At 48.0% G+C, this 16,440-nt stretch overlaps 1 protein-coding gene across 1 annotated transcript in view; it reads right to left on the bottom strand.

Moving 5' to 3' along the window:
- Positions 1-16,440, bottom strand: part of FRY (furry homolog (Drosophila)) — a 257,892-nt gene that overhangs the window by 181,668 nt on the left and 59,784 nt on the right. The window contains exon 3 of the mRNA XM_006879581.1: positions 3,061-3,114. Coding sequence (XP_006879643.1) covers positions 3,061-3,114 — 54 coding nt within the window. The remainder of the gene's footprint in view (positions 1-3,060; positions 3,115-16,440) is intronic.

The raw sequence follows: 16,440 nt of genomic DNA, 5'->3' as shown, positions 1-16,440 counted from the left end.
TAAGAGAATACGCCATCCCCTTTTCCTTATGACTCAGGGTGAAGTCTCTCTCAGGGAGGAGTGATAGGGAATGGCAAAGGACACACTGACAAAGAAGATTAATCAGAACTGGCTTTGACAAGCACTGTGGCATTTAGACAAGAACAAACTGGGAGGAGGGTAGAGAGAATAGTGCAACAATGAATGAATGGAAACCCAAAATCTCTGTAAATGTTTATGAAAATTAATAAAATATAGGGAAAAAAAAGAAAGTCAAAATTACAAAAAATTCACTCCTTAAATGCAAGTTCCTTGAAACTTTAGAAAACAGGGCCATTAGTTGATTTCAATCGTGGGTTAAGTGTTGGGCTGCTGACTGACAGGTCAGTAGTTCGGATTCCCCCCACCTCCCACCATTACTTGAGAGGAGACCGAGGCAGTCAGTCCTTTTGGAAACTTTGGGGGCAGTTCTACTGTGTCCTGCAGGGCTGCCAGACACTGGATGGACTCAATGACGTGGGGTTGGTTTTCTGGGGTAACATTTACAGTGGACAGCCAGGCCGTTCTACTTGCACAGCTGATGAGTGGGTCCCAAGCAGGGATCTTTCAGTTAGCTGCTGACCACTGTTAGCCAGTGACCACTGTTCCCTCAGGACTTCAGGCTAATGCAACGCAGACCTGCCTGGAAGAAGTAACCTGCCTGCCTACCCGCTGGAGGTGGCAAATGCTTTCAAGGTGTGTGGACAACACCCACCCCCGAGTCCTGTTCCTGGGCCCTGAGGCATCCTGAGCCTCATACATGCTGACGGCCCCTTGACGGCCCCTTGAGCTGTGTCCGCACCTCCAGCAGCGTGCAGTCCAGCCTGGCTCGCTTCTTGTACATTCTCTGTGCCTGTCGTTGGGTGCCAAGGAATCTATTCTCACCCACTGCGACCATAAGACTGAGCAGAGCTGCTTCAGAGGGCTCTCCAGGCTGGATGCTGTAAGATGGACAGCCATGCTTTTATTCTGCAGGGTCACTGGGTGAATTTGAACTTCCAACCTCTGGGTTTCCAGCAGAGTGCTTAGTGCTGCACCACAAGGGCTCTGAGTCTTTGCCAAAGATTTGAATTTAATTTAGTTTACACTTGTGTGATAACTCCATCAAGGGTAAGGACTACTGCTTTCAAACACTTAGACCTTGCAAATAGTTGTAGAATTCCTGAAAATCAAAGGATCGTCCTGAACTGGACCCACAGCTCTGAGTCAGATGCAAACAGCAGCTCACTCCAAACCAGACTCAGGGGCACAGGGAGGGCAGTGATCGCTCCAGAGTCACCGGGCAGGGCCCTCACGGGGTCAGTGGGTCAGGGTCCTCATGGGGTCACTGTCTTCACAAGGTCACCGAGCAGGTTCCTCAGGGGGTCACTAGGCCAGTGGCTTCACAGGGTCACCAGGCAGAGTCGTCACGGGGTCACCGGGTCAGGGTCCTCACGGGGTCACCGGGTCAGGGTCCTCACGGGGTCACTGGGTCAGGGTCCTCACGGGGTCACTGGGTCAGGGTCCTCACGGGGTCACTGGCCACAGTCCTCACGGGGTCACTGGGTCAGGGTCCTCGTGGGGCCACCGGGCAGGCACCTCACAGGGCCACTGGGACACGATAAAGCCAAGCAGCACATGGGCACATCTTGGAAATAGTGTCTAAATGCAGGATTCAAGCCTCAAGAACTCTCCTGTCCGACCTATAGAACTGGGAGTCGACAGCGTTCAGTGTGAGTCATTTTCCTAAAGGAAAGTTCTCTCTATACACACCTCACTGGCTCTGATCCGTTCGACAGCCAAGACACGACAGAGCAGAAGGGCCCAGGAGGTGCTTCAGGCCACAGGCATGGAGGAGACCGGGATGCGCTGGGCTGTGACCCGAAAGGCTGGTGAGCTGAATCCAGCCGCTGCTCCCCGGGGAAAGACGAAGCCGCGGGGCCTCGGGACCTGGTGGACGGTTGGTGGAGTCAGACGCCGCTTGACGGCAGAATATTTGCTTGCATTTTTGTTTATCTTGACGGGAGCAGACTTCCCAGTCTTTTCTCCCCAGGAGGGCTGGAGGGTTCAAAACCCCAAGTATTCAGTTGGCAGCCAACTACTTAACCACTGTGCCACCAGGGCTCCTTAAGTACACGGTGTTGTTGATGTTGGTAGGTACTGCACGTTGACTGCCACTCTTAGTGAGCTCTGAACCCTGCCCTGTCCTGTGCCCTGCTCCTCAGCTCGAAGCCGTTGCTGCAGCACCGTGCCGTTCTGAAGGTCGTTCGCTGGCCCTCTGCCTGTCCAAGCTTCATGTCCCTTTCCAAGGAACAGCCTCTCCCATCAACGTGTCCAGAGTACATGAAGGAAGCTTTGCCATCCTCTAAGGCACCCTCTGGCTTCACTTCCTCTAAGACAGATCTGTTTGTTCTTTTGATAATTTATAAAATAAGTATATAGTAGATACTGGGGAAATGTTGAATGGAAGCACGAATCCATGCTAGTGCAGGAAGCTGTGCGTTATTTGGACTGTTTATTCTGTTAAGCAGACTTCGTGGTACAGAGCACAATGTCCTGGGCTGCTAACTGAAAGGTTGGCAGTTCCAGTCAACTCATGTGTTCAACAGCAGCGAGAGGGGTGTTCTGCTTCTGTTTACAGCCTAAGAAATTGACGGAGGGCGAGTTGCTACCGGCAGGAACGGGCTTGACGGAGTGGGTGTATTCTGTAATCTCAGTGACTGTTTAGTGACATTTAAATTCTTTCCCTACAGCTTTTTCAATTGTGGCACAGATTTAAGAAACAAACCAATCAAGGGCCTCCATATGTCACTCCAGTTCTTACCAGTTCAAGTCATCAGATCCAATTGTACATTTAATAGAAGGTGAAGCTGTCACTACAATGGCTCAGATACAGTTGCTCAGACACACCCCAGAGTGGGGGTAGGACACACCACAACACAGCAACAGGCACCAGCCAGTGTTTGCATTTTTGAAATCAGGAAAAACCAGTCTATCTATACATATACGACTTACTGAAGAAACAGCAAAAGAAAGAAAACCAGCATATAACATTTCACGTACCTGATCAAATTGAGGGTCTTCTCCACGTTGTAGAGATTTTGTCAGAGGCTTCTCCTAGATAGAAAGAGACACACAGAAAGCAGTTAGCAGAAGGGGTGATGCTTTAGCACCTAAATGCTGCAGCTGGGACCCTCCCATCCAGGGAGGAAGCCGTGCTGGTCCTGAGATGAGCGAGGCCCTTGGCCTTGGCTCTGCCGAGTTCACACGTGGTGTTCACTCACTCGTTACGTCCTGATTCTTAAGGAGCCCTGGTGACAGAGCGTGTTATTTGTCAGGCTGCTTACTGAAAGGTCAGCAGTTCTACTCCAGGAGCCCCTCCTCAGGAGGCAGGTGAGGCAGCCTCCTTCCACGAAGACTGGCAGTCTCGGGAGGGGACGGAGGGTCGCCATGACCTAGGACTGACTTGGTGGCTGGAGGTTTTCAGTTCCCCACAATCTTTGCCCTTTGTCTTACCTCAGACCAAAACTCCGCTGTTCTAAGTCGTCCCGTGTTTCCAACCCCGTTCCACTGCTGTGGAGTCACTTCTGATCCACAGAGACCCTCAGTGGGGTTCCAGGGATGTAAACCATAATGGGAGAAGATGGCCCATCTTTCTCCCATGGAGCAGCTGATGGATTCAAACTGCCAGCTCTCTGGTTTGCAGTGCACCCAACAATGACAAGTCAATATTTTTTCTTCAAACAGATAATGTAGAACATATTGGTATATGAGTTTGATAAAAAAAAAGTTGTTGAGAATAAAGAACACTAAAAGAAGAAACAAATGTAGTTGGCTGTAGACTACAAATGCAGAGTCAAGTCAGTTAGACTGAGGGCCCCGTAAGAATGGAAAGTTAAGAAACGAGGATGGATTATCCGAGAAAGTAAGTGCATGGACACAGCAGAAACACTAACAAAGCAAAGGGCCACAGACGCCAAGCAGACAGAAGGAAGTGTGTGTCACAGTGGAAGGGAACCGGCAGGGCAATGAAGGAGACGCGCTTCAGGGCCAGCAGCAGTGGAGCTTAGGTGGGTCACCCACGTGCAAGGTTATGTCTGCTCTGAGCTCCCTGCCACCATCACCGACACCTGTCCCCTCCCAGGCTACCGATACGCCTCTTCTCGGCAGGTCTGTTGGAAGGACAGTGTTCCTTCCTAATCCACAGGAGGCAAGGATGGTCGAATCCAACTCTTGCTACAGTCACCCGCCAAGAGACTGTACCGAACACGAGCAGTTACTGCATGGTTATCAGGTTCTGTCGAGACATGGAGAACTCACAGCAACCCAATGAGTGATAGACCCGAGTCCTGTCCTGTCCTGTGTCACCGCATCAGCTCTGACACACAGAGTGCATGGCTGCAGTGACCCTGTCAACGACAGATCTGAGTCCTGTCCTGTCCTGTCCTGTGTCACCGCATCAGCTCTGACACACAGAGTGCATGGCTGCAGTGACCCTGTCAACGACAGACCTGAGTCCTGTCCTGTCCTGTGTCACCGCATCAACTCTGACACACAGAGGGCATGGCTGCAGTGACCCTGTGGATGACAGACTCGAGTCCTGTCCTGTCCTGTGCCACCGCATCAGCTCGGACACACAGAGGGCATGGCTGCAGTGACCCTGTCAATGACAGACCTGAGTCCTGTCCTGTCCTGTCCTGTCCTGTGTCACCGCATCAGCTCGGACACACAGAGCGCATGGCTGCAGTGACCCTGTCAACGATAGACCTGAGTCCTGTCCTGTGTCACCGCATCAGCTCTGACACACTGAGCACGTGGCTGCAGTGACCCTGTCAACGACAGACCCGAGTCCTGTCCTGTCCTGTGCCACCGCATCAGCTCGGACACACAGAGTGCATGGCTGCAGTGACCCTGTCAACGACAGGCTCGAGTCCTGTCCTGTCCTGTGCCACCGCATCAGCTCGGACACACAGAGGGCATGGCTGCAGTTACTGCACCAGTACATCCTGTGGACAGTGTAGGGACAGATGCTATTAGAAGTTAGGTGTGGTGTCCACATCGTGAGAATCGTCTTGGGCATCCACGTCTGCTGACCCAGCAGCTCCGGCCAGGAGGGCTAGCCATGTTCTCCTCCGTGATACACGCCATCTGGCAAACGCCAGCAAATGCCAGGCCCAGATGACGCACAGACTTGAGGGGCTCACGCAGGCCAACCATTTCAACAGGTTCAACCAAATGACGTTTTACCTGAGTATCATTCACATGTAGAATTATGTCCTAAGTTTTGTAAACAAGATTATTTACAACTTAAAACTTAAAATACATGTGACACACAGGTGGCCCTAAATTAGAATTCATTTACAATAACACCAGCGTAGTAATGATGCAATACTAACGTAACAATGCCCCCAAATACTGGAAAGGCTCATCTTTATCTAACATGAAAAGTTTAAAGTTTCTTTTTTTTTATTGCCTATTCAGACAAGAATGGTAAGACTTGGCCTCACAGACTTTGGGTATGTTGCTGGGAGGGGCTATTCTTGGGAATGTGGAGGGTTAACAAAGGAGAGGAAGACCCTCAATTAAGGTACAGTGACTGCTGCACAGGCTCTGGTGTGTCAGGAAGTGTGAGGATGGTGCAGGACAGAACAGGGTTCAGAGCTTTTGTTCAGAGGGTCACTACAAGTTGTACTCAAATCAACGGCGCCTGTCTAGCTATTGAGACAGAAATAGTGCTGGATATTATTCTACGTATGCTAGTAAAAGTTAGGCATAAGAAGAGAATAGAAAATACAGTATTTCTTTATCATGTAAAATACACTTCTATTTCTCAACAATGAGGTATTTCTAAACCTGTTTCTGAAGAAAGCCACAAAGGGTGTTGATCAGAACACGGCATCTGTGCATTACCCGAAATTGTGTCTCTGTGAAGAACTGAACGCCTTGCGGACGAAACAGAATGACTGTTTATATAGTTATACAGATGCCTTTCATGTTACATTTCCTTTTAGACTTGAATTCTTCTAAGAAACTGGGACTGTTCTAATTCACACAACAATCTACTTGTGGCTAAGGGGTGCCAGTACTGCATGAACTATGCACTTCTCTCCAAATATAACAGTTGAACAAGAAACAACGTGAGCATGTTAGAAATTCTGTGCAGTGACAGCGCTGGTCTCCCTTTCTCTCCAGACCTCTGACCGCACATTCTGTTCTCGTGGCAGCAGAGATGGGGTGACGTGATGAAAGAGTGTCCCCCCCACCCCTGTGACCTGGGAGCCCTCACCTCCAGCTTACACACACACTGGTGTCTCAATCACGCTCTTTACCACCACTCTTCCCTCCTGCAGGAGCTCTGGTGGCCTCGTGCTAAGAAGCTGTGCTGCAGTTCCAAAGGCACACGGTTTGAATCCATGAGTTGCTCTGTGGGGAAAAGGTGGGCAATCTCCTCCCGTGTGATTTACTGTCTGAAAACCCGCTGCAGGTTGACTGCGGGTTGGGTCTGACTCGATGGCACACAACAGCTCCCCACACGAGGTATCAGAGCCCTCGCAGGAGTCTGAGGACGCGTGCTGAGCGCGTGCATGTCCCTAGCTATTATTTCAGGGTGAAAACCACTTGTGAGCATCGGAACACCTGCTGAGAATTGTCAGGCATCGCATGAAACTCGATGAGGGAGCTCCGGGGGTGAAGGCCACGCGAGGGTGTCACGACTCACAGAATACTTGTCTCCAGCAGTCTGAGCCCACCAGCAGTGCTGAGGGAGGCCTCCTCCTGGAGAGATGTCCACCCTCGCCAACTCCATGGGGGGGGGAGCGCCTCTGTGAGCTGCCACCTACTTGATGGCAACGGGCTTGGGTTCTGGGCTAAGTCCTGAACTTTGGTGGTGCAGCGTGTCATGCCAAAGTGATGGTCTAAAGGTCAGTGGTTCAAATTCACCAGCCACTCTGCGAAGAAAGATGACTAACCCCTTCCTGTCAGGATTCACAGCTGCAGAGAGCGTGTACGGAGTGGCCACGAGGCAGAAGTGACTTGATAGAACAAAGCTTTTTTGACGTAAGAACTATTTGATTACTACAGATCTAACAAACAAAACTGCATGTTCCAAATTAGGGAGGGTTGTTTTTTTTTCTAACTTTCAAATAAAAATTTTTGTACTAATATCTAAATTTTAATGTAAGTTTTATTTTCATAATTTTGTTTTAGACACCTTATTTCTTCTTTTCTTTTAATTTTTTTTTAATGTGTACCGTCAAATCAGATCCGACTGGTACAGGAGGAGTTTGCCTTCCTTCTCCAGCAGAGCATCTGGTATTCAATATTTCTTCTTTTCAATTACTCAAATTTATGTGCTACCGTAAAATGAAAATTTAAAAGGTGAAATGATTTAACATCCAGGTACAATGAGTCAGTAACGAGCTGCTGTGCAAATGTGTAAATTTGCTGAAGATTTAAAAAAAAAAAAACACAACAAAAAACGGATTTGTGAATCACTAAACAATTAACTTCCCTTTTACAGCACGATGAATCGGGGAGATATCTTCCACTCAAAGCACCTGATTAATGGGTACGCATTATTGTGCGAGTATCACTATTGCGGAAATTACTAATAGCAACACAAGCTAGGATTTGGAACAAATTCTGCATCTAGTCCTTGGTGTAATAAAAAAAGTTAATAATTGTGTAGAAAGCCTACCTATTTTGGACTCACAAACTGCTGCATAAGCAGACTCTATAAATAACAGTAGTGCCGTGTGAACGATTCTTCTTCTAACGAGGCAAACTGTAGGACCACAAGGTGCCGAGGGTTTGTCAACATCACCGTGGGCCATTTCAAAATCTGTGTCAACTATTTCTGGATGGAATAAACAAAGTTCTGCTGCCAGAATATATTTCTAGGATGCAAAGCTAAGGGGGAAGGTGACGGGGAGAGTGGCTCTGGATGTCGCTCTGCTGCTGACAGTTCAGACCCAGGTTCTTTTGTTCTGTTATAGATGGATTCAGACGTTGGTGGAACGCACATGATTGATAAAGATGAAACAGTTTAATTAAAGAGATTGTATGGTGTCAAATATACAGCAGAGACATAGGCTTGGCTTAATTTATGAACTGAAAACACAAATTATTGAGGACTGTCAGAACAGGACAGCCGTCCTGGAGTGCATTGTTGCTGGCCTTGAAGAAACGGCAGCACGTAGCTGACTGGGGTCCTCCCTAATGGAAGTGGGGCTGACTTGAATCTCCTGTCTGACCAATTATTTATTTATTCAGTCCTCTGTGGTTTATTAGGGACAAACTTTAAAAACACCATGTTCACAGCAGTAGTGGTGGAGCTGCAGGGTGTTACGTTTTCTCCAGGTAATGTGACATGAACCCCCAGTGGAGTGGCGGACCTCGTGGTCCTTCCTGTGGACCAGTGGAGTGGTGGACCTCATGGCACTTCCTATGAACCCCCAGTGGAGTGGCAGACCTCGTGGTCCTTCCTGAGGCTCTGGTACCTGGGAAAGGTCAGCCCACGCACCTCCTGGTGTTTGTGGACCAGCGTGTGATCCACTGGGTGTCAGGATTTCTTCTGATCGTTTTATGGAATGGATCAATGAGGATAACCTCACAGAACTTGTATGTGGAATCTTAACACACCCAGTAAGAATTCAGGACCCTCAGGGCCCCACAGCATTGACCAGCTCACTCCTCAGCTACGGCCTGAAGGCTTTGTGCAGACTTCAGCTGGTCAGCGCCATGGTGGACAGGCTTGCCATAGGCTGCTCTCTTAGGGACGGCGTGTTTCTAGCCTCCCCAGTGAACTCGAGCCCTGTAGATGACTTAACCTTGCTTGGCCTTGTACGTAGCCCAGGCAGCACGCCTTGTTGGGTCATGTGGGGAAGACCCGTGACCAGGTGGATGGACTGCTGCAGTGGGTTCTTGTGTCAGGAAGTGTGAGGATGACGCAGGACAGGAATAGGTTGAGACCTTTTGTTCAGATGGTCACTATGAGTCATGCTTGACTTGACGGCACCTAACAACAACAACAAGAAGAAGCAGCTGGTGGATTTGAACCACATGCCTCTGGTCTGGCAGCACAGCTCCAGCTGACGAGGCACCAGAGCTCCTAGCTGAGGTACAGAATGAACAAATGAGTGTTCAGTGCGCACTTCTTACAGAGTGAAACCTATCCCAGCTGGGACTTACTAGACACCTGTCCGAGAGGGAAACTCAAAGAGACGGCAGCTCGTGGGGCCCAGCGAGAAGGCGAGCTGCCCACCCGCTGCCCTCACAGGCTCTGCAGGGTCACACGCTTCAGTCTAGTGTGACGTTACTGGAACGAGGTGTCAGGAGCTAAAACAAACCCCTCCCATTTTTTGAGGCCGTGTACACTCTCACCAGTATTATTGAAATCTTGAATTTTGGCTTCTGAGAGAATTACAAAAGACAGAAAGCAGAAAACTAGAAAAAGAATGATGACGTTTAATCAACTTTCACTCTTTAAAAAAATGCTAAAATGATCATGAATGTGTTGTTGTTGTTGTTGTTATGTGCCGCTGAATCACCTGTGACTCATAGTGACCCTGTGTACAGCGACTCTGAAGCCTGTCCTGTCCTGAGCCAGTCTCACTGACTCTGACACACCTACTCCCATTGTGGCAGTTACTGTATCAATCTGTCTCATCCGGGGTCTTCCTCTCCTGCACTGTCCCTCCGCCTTTCTGAGCATGATGTCCTTCTCCAAGGACTGGTCCCTCCTGGCCACGTGCCCACAGTATGTAATACAGAGCTTCAAAATCCTAGACTCCAAGGAGAAACTTGGTTTCACCTTCTCCAAGACAGGTCTATTTGTTCTCCTAGCGGTCCATGGTAAGTTCAATATTCTTCTCCAGCACCAATTCAAAGGCATTGATTCTTCTTCTGTCATCCTTAGTCACTGTACAGCTCTCTGAGGCATAGGAAGTGAATGAGAAGACTGTGGCCTGGATCAGCCAGACCTTAGTTTCTAGACTGACATCATTGCTTCTTAGTACTGTGGAGAGGTCCCTGACAGCAGATTTTCCCAGTGCAATTCATCTTTAAATTTCCAAACCGCTGGTGCTGAGAGAGGTGATTGTGGAGCCAAGCAAGCTGTAACTGTTAATAACTTCAATCTCTTCTCCATCCATCATGGTCCTGCCATTGGCCCAGTGGTGAAAAACTTTTATTTCTTTACATTAAGCTTCAATCCATATGGAATACTACAGTCCTTGACCTTCTGCAGCAAGTGCTTCAGAAACAGGTTTGAGGCTTATTATACTATTACCTTTATTTTCATGTTTTAAAATAAAAATATTAAAACAGGGCCGACGACCCCACTTAGCTTGTTCAGAACAACATTTTCAGAGGTGAAAGCAGTGAGACCGGGCAGGAGCCATCAAATGTCCTGATGAAGCAACAGAAATAGAAGGAAAGTATCGACTTATTTGTAAGTAGTGAGGTCTGGAGTATCTTCTGGGTACAAAGACTCATTGTCCAGTCAATGAAAGATGTTTACAAAGGTATCTACAAAGAAAAACCACCTAACATTCAATGTTGGGAGGACGTCTTGTCTCCTTCCTTCCCCCGAATCCATCACTAGCTGTGTGGGTATCGGAGAGCTGTAAATAAAACTGTGGGCTTATGGTCTTGGGTTGAGGGTCCACCAGAAGCCCAGGCAGTGATAGTGGCGGTGGGTCCTTCCAAGAAAAGTAGGGTGCTCCCCACGCTCCTCCTACCCCACCTCCTGGGAGATGCCTCGGCTCTGGGTGGACCTGTCCCCCGAGGCTTGGGACGGATGGACAGATGGATGGAGGGTGTCAGCCGCTGTCCCTGGGTTTCCTTCCTCCTCTGAGGAGGGGTGCGTGTGGTGTCAACAGAATCACCACATAAAGTTTTTTTTCCTGTACCTCCACTAATCACATTAATAAAATATTCTACTCATGAAAACAAACCAGTTCTAAAACTTTAATCTAATAAAGGTATTTTCCCTGTACCTCCACCAATCATATTAATAAAATATTCTACTCACGAAAACAAACCAATTCTACAACTTTAATGTTGCAGAGAATAGATCCTGCATCTCTCTCTGTCTAGGTATGAGGATTCGTTGTCTAACAAATAAAATTAACAAATGAAAAAATACAGGCTTTTGAGCACCTCCAGTAATAAAACAGTGTACTTTCAAATTGTTGAAAGTGACTCTTGGCATCTTCATGAAAACATGTTATATTCAAGACAAAAACGTGTTATATTGAAGATAATAGAATGGGGGGGTCTGTGGCATAACACAGATTCCCGCACGTGGGGTTTGAAGAGCTCTGGAGTCTTGCTGAACAAGGCTGACGCCACAAGCAGGCAGATGGGCACTGATGGGAATCCCCGCGGTGCACGGGGGTGGGTGGTGGCATTGATGCGGCCAGTCGGTTCTGACCTTGCTGACCCACAGTCAGGTCCGCCCATGGCTTTCTGGGCCACTGTAATCTCTGTGGGCGTAGAAGATGGGGTCTTTCCCCAAGGACCCACCACTTGAGTCTTGAACTGCCAGACTTCTTGGTAGAATCTGGGTGCTTAAACACTGCATCACCAAAACCAAGCAGCAACTGTGTCCCTAAGGCATTGCCACTGAGCTGCTCCTGGCTCCCAGCAACCTGGGAGAAGAGGGCAGATGTGCCTGTCGGGGCCCAGGCTGGCATTTGTATGGAGGCGGACGGCCACCTCTCTTTCCTGCAGAGTGTTGGTGGATTCTGACCACGGTCCTTTCTGTGGGCAGCTGAGCACTGGAGTTCTGTGCCACCGAAGGTCCACTGGTTCTGAGCGGGCTCTCGCTGCTCTGTGTGCTCCCACGGGTCACTGAAGGGCCCTGCGGGGTGGAGTGGACCCTCCTCGGGCTGCCCCCTCATGGAAGCAGACAGTTTTACCATTCCTCACCCTCATATTCCTGCTCTCAGGTGACGTCAAGGCACCTCTGACTCCTAACAGCCCAGGGACAGCAGACGGACACCCTGTCCTCACTCGTGCCATCATCACAATCTCTACTGGGCTCAGGGCCACTGTCGCAGTCCCTGTGTCAGTCCATTTGTTGAGGGGCTTCCTCTTGTTCACTGACCCTCCACCTTTCCCAGCATCACGTCTTTTCCAAGGACGGGTCCCTGCTGATAGTAAAACCAAAGTCTGTGAGATGAAGCTTCAGCATCCGTGCTTCTCAGGAGCGCCCTGGCTGCATGTCCCCCAGCACAGGCCGGTGTGTTCTTTTACCAGGCCACACGACACTCCACGTTGGGAATACGAGAAAGGTCAGCTGCTGATAGCGATGATCTCGCCTTCTCTCCCTCAATTGTCGCTGTTTGGATACATTTAGCTTTTCTCCTCGAAAGTGCTACTGTCCCTACTTCTACATAAAAGAACTCTGGGGGTCCAGTCCACAGCACATTTACTAAAACTAGACCCCTCACAAGGATGACACACCATTCACGGAGCGTTCCTTACTCCTGTAAAATGGTGCGACTGCTCTGGAGGAAGTTGGAACTTTCTGAGAACGGTAAGCATAGAAATCCCAAATGGCCCACTCTTCCACTGTTAGGAATTCATGCTGGGAAAACAGAAGTGAGGCCCAAACGGGGGTTTGTGTTTCACACCTGTCCTCACAGCAGTGTTATTCACAATAGCAAGAAAATGCTCATCAACAAACGACTGGATGGAGAACTTGAAGTACATTTACGCAATGGAATACCAAACCGTAGTAAAGGACAATGATTTCATAAAATACTCATTTAACATGGGAGAGTCTAGAGAGCATTTATTCTGAGTATTCTAACTTGGTTTCATAAGACCATTATTGTAAGAATGGAATGATAGCTGGTAAGATGTGTATAAAGGTCCAAAAGGTGAGGGGAGCAAGGAAGTGACAGGAAGTGGGAAGGGAAAGCACTAGCGGCTTGCAGGCAAACAGGGGTGTGTGTGAAGGAACAGAAAGATGCCCAGGGCGCTTGAAATGATGGGGTAATAACAGGCAGAGCGCAGTAGTAATTAATAAGGGTATAAGTGACGGTATGAAATAGTGTGAGTGAAAGAGTATATAAAGTACAACGTGTGTAAACGAGACACAACGTATATGAACTGTTGTGTGCAAACCAATGACAAAGGATAAGCCACTAGAGATATAAGAGGAAAAAGCGATAAAAGCTAATGATTATTTGCAAGTTATTGTAGATGACATGGTAAGAATATCTATGGAAAACCCAAATTATCTGTGCTCAAATCATCTGATTAAATGGAATTTAATAAATGACTGTAATATTAGTGTATTGAAATTCACAGGCCAAGTCACCATCAGTAAGTGAATAAAAACATAGTTTAAGAAAAGGTAGAATTTACAATAGTGCCAGATATCGATCTTTTATTGCTTTATGTAAAAAAGTTGCAAGACATATCTTTAGGGAAAATAAGAAAATGTATTTTTTTTTCAAAAAAAGCAGAAAAAAAACCCCCAAGGCACTCCTGTGGAACAGATCCACCTCGTGGAGACCCTCGGCTGGATTTCTACGACTAAATCTTTATCCACAGAGAGTCGGGGAGATTGACCTGCCTGGTAGTTCAGGTAGCACAGGGCCTGGTTACTCACTAAGCTACGAGGACACCTTAAAATGTTTTACTAATATTACATATAATATGTTGTTGTTGTTGTTAAGTGCTGTCGAGTCGTAGACGGCTCATAGAGACCCTATGAATGAAAGACCTGAACACTTGTATCATTTTCATCGTTTCTCCAGGTTCATAGGGTTTCTGGAGGCAAGCTATTATGGAAGTGGATGCCACTCCTGCTCCCAAGCTTGTTTTAATCGGGGAGCTCCACCAAACACTGTCCACCATGGGTAACCATTATCACATTTGACACATCAGTGTCATAGTGTTCAGCATCACAGCAACCACGAGTTACCTCTGTAGAGCAAGTGGACACACCAGTGCTATACCACCTAGAAGAATGTTTGACCAAAAACAATTAAAACCAGGCCTGAGAGGCGCAGATTAAAATTACCCACCCTTGGCTTGATAGCATCACTTTCTGTCCACTAGGCCAAAAGAGCTCTCTCTGGCATGCATATAAGTTTATAAGGAGCTCTGGTGGTCTAGTGGCAAGGGGTTGTGCTGTCAGCCTAAAGGCATGTGGTTCAAATCCCCTGGCCGCTCCGCAGGACAAAGACGGGCAGTCTCCTGTGCAATTCACAGCTTCTGAAAACTCACCGACGGATCAGCTATGAGTCAGTCGGTTCCAACTCAACAGCACTTAACAGCCACACCGAAATCAACGATGATCTGTTACACTTTTTGTATCAGAAAAGCTGCCATATTGTTCTCAAACAGTGGGCCATGTAAAGAATGCATGTGGACACACACATGTAATGTGCAGAAATGGTATAATTACATTAAACATTTCTGACCTAATACAGCTATTCATCTACTGTACATAACTCATTTATCTAGAAGTTAAGTTTTGCCTCATTCATTAGTTTAGAAGTAGAACTTCTAGGGGAGCTCTGGTGGCCTAGTGGTAAGGAGCTGCAACTACAATCCCAGAGGCGCACGGTTCAAATCCACCAGATGCTCTGCCGGGGAAGGAGGGACAATCTCTTCCTGTACCAGTCAGATCTGATTTGACGGTACACTCACACAAAAATAATAAAATAAAAAAGAATTAAAAAAAAGAAGTAGAACTTCTATTATTCAATTTTATGCTTATGTGAAACCTATATTTGGACCAGGAGGCAATCATCAAAATAGAGCAAGGGAACACTGCCTGGTTCAAAATTAGGACAGTTGTACGCCAGAGATGCATCCTTTCTCCATATGTTTTCAATTTATACACAGAACAGACCATCCAGAAGTCTGGGCTCTATGAGGAGAAGTGTGGCATCAGGATTGGAGGAAGACTCATCAACAATCTGCGTTATGCAGATGGCACAACCTTGCTTGCTGAAGCTGAGGAGGGCCCAGGGCATTTGCTGCAGAAGGTCAAGGACCTTTGGGCTGTGGTGCTGGAGGAGAGTATTGAATAGATCACAGACTGCCAGGAGAACAAACAAGTTTGTCCTGGAGAGGGTGAAACCAGGCTGCTCCTTGGAGGCAAGGATTCTGAAGCTTCATCTGACATACTTTGGGCATGTTGCAAGGGGGGACCAGTGCTTGGAGAGGGACATCATGTTTGGAAAAGTGGAGGGACAGTGCAGGAGAGGAAGACCCTCGATGAGATGGATTGACTCTGTGACTGGGATAATGGCGGTAGGTGTGTCAGAGACAATCAGGTTGGCTCAGGGTAGAACAGGGTTCAGAGCTGTAGTACATATGGTCGTTGTGAGTCACATGTGACTCAGTGCCACATAACAACACAACAACCATGTAAAATTTAACAAGAAAAGAATGCCTGTGCCACAAATAAATTTTTCAGACATAATGTTTACTCACAGGACAAACTATGCCACTCAGAAAAATTCCATGTTGAATAAGGAGATAAGCCTGAAGCTCAAACTATTTCACTTCATTAATTTTTAAGTACAAGCACTTAGGCTACCTACCACTGGGCAAATACGACAGAAACAGACCAGGCCTGTCTGCGGATGTGGACTCACAGGGACCCTGTGGACAGTGCAGAACTGGCCCACAGGGTGTGCAGGGCTGGGGCCTTTACAGGAGCACACTGCCTCATCTGTCCCCAACAAGCAGCTGGTGGGCTGGAACAGTTCACCTTTCAGTGAGCAGCAGAACACATAGCCCTCCAGGTGCCTATTAGGGAGGACGTGGTCAAAGAGTCAGGCTTGGTTTTCAAAGCATCTGTCCCTCCTGCTGAGCCCGCATTCGCTGAGGAAGTTCCCCAGGACACAATCACAGGGGTCCCTGATCGCCAGGTTCTGTGGGGAACGAGTGACAGGAGCCCTCACTGAGCCAGTGCTCTCCAAGTGTCCCCCGACCCCCAGGTCCAGGGCCCTGTGAGGCACACAGAGCTTGTGACTATTAACTGCACCACTGAGGCTTTCAGAGCTTCCTTACATCGGTACTGGGCAAGAAAGACCTGCTGGTCTGCTGCCGTGAAGATGACACGAACCGGGGCAGAATTCCAGATTCCAACAGAACCAGACTTTATGGAACCATCCATGCCAAAGGAATCACCCAAACTGCTGCCATGGTGCACAATGGAATACTACGCAGCACGCAGGCGCAATGATTCTGTAAATGATGACCTGCCGTGGGAGGGACTGGAGAGCATTATGCCGAGTGAACTAACTCAGTCACACAAGGACAAATATTATATAAAACCATTATTGTAGAATGAGTATAAGGATCCAAGGAGATGGGGGAGGGTCGAAACAGAGGCACGAGGATGTGTTGGGGAGGGAGGATTAATCATGGGGTTGTACTATTTTATAGTTGGGGGGGTGAGGGAAATAG

This window comes from Elephantulus edwardii, unplaced genomic scaffold, assembly GCF_000299155.1.
Source record: "Elephantulus edwardii isolate Elephantulus edwardi_28Jun2011 unplaced genomic scaffold, EleEdw1.0 scaffold00004, whole genome shotgun sequence".
Lineage (NCBI taxonomy): Eukaryota > Metazoa > Chordata > Mammalia > Macroscelidea > Macroscelididae > Elephantulus > Elephantulus edwardii.
Note: the sequence above shows the minus strand (reverse complement) of the source record. Positions and strands in the feature narration are given on the sequence as shown.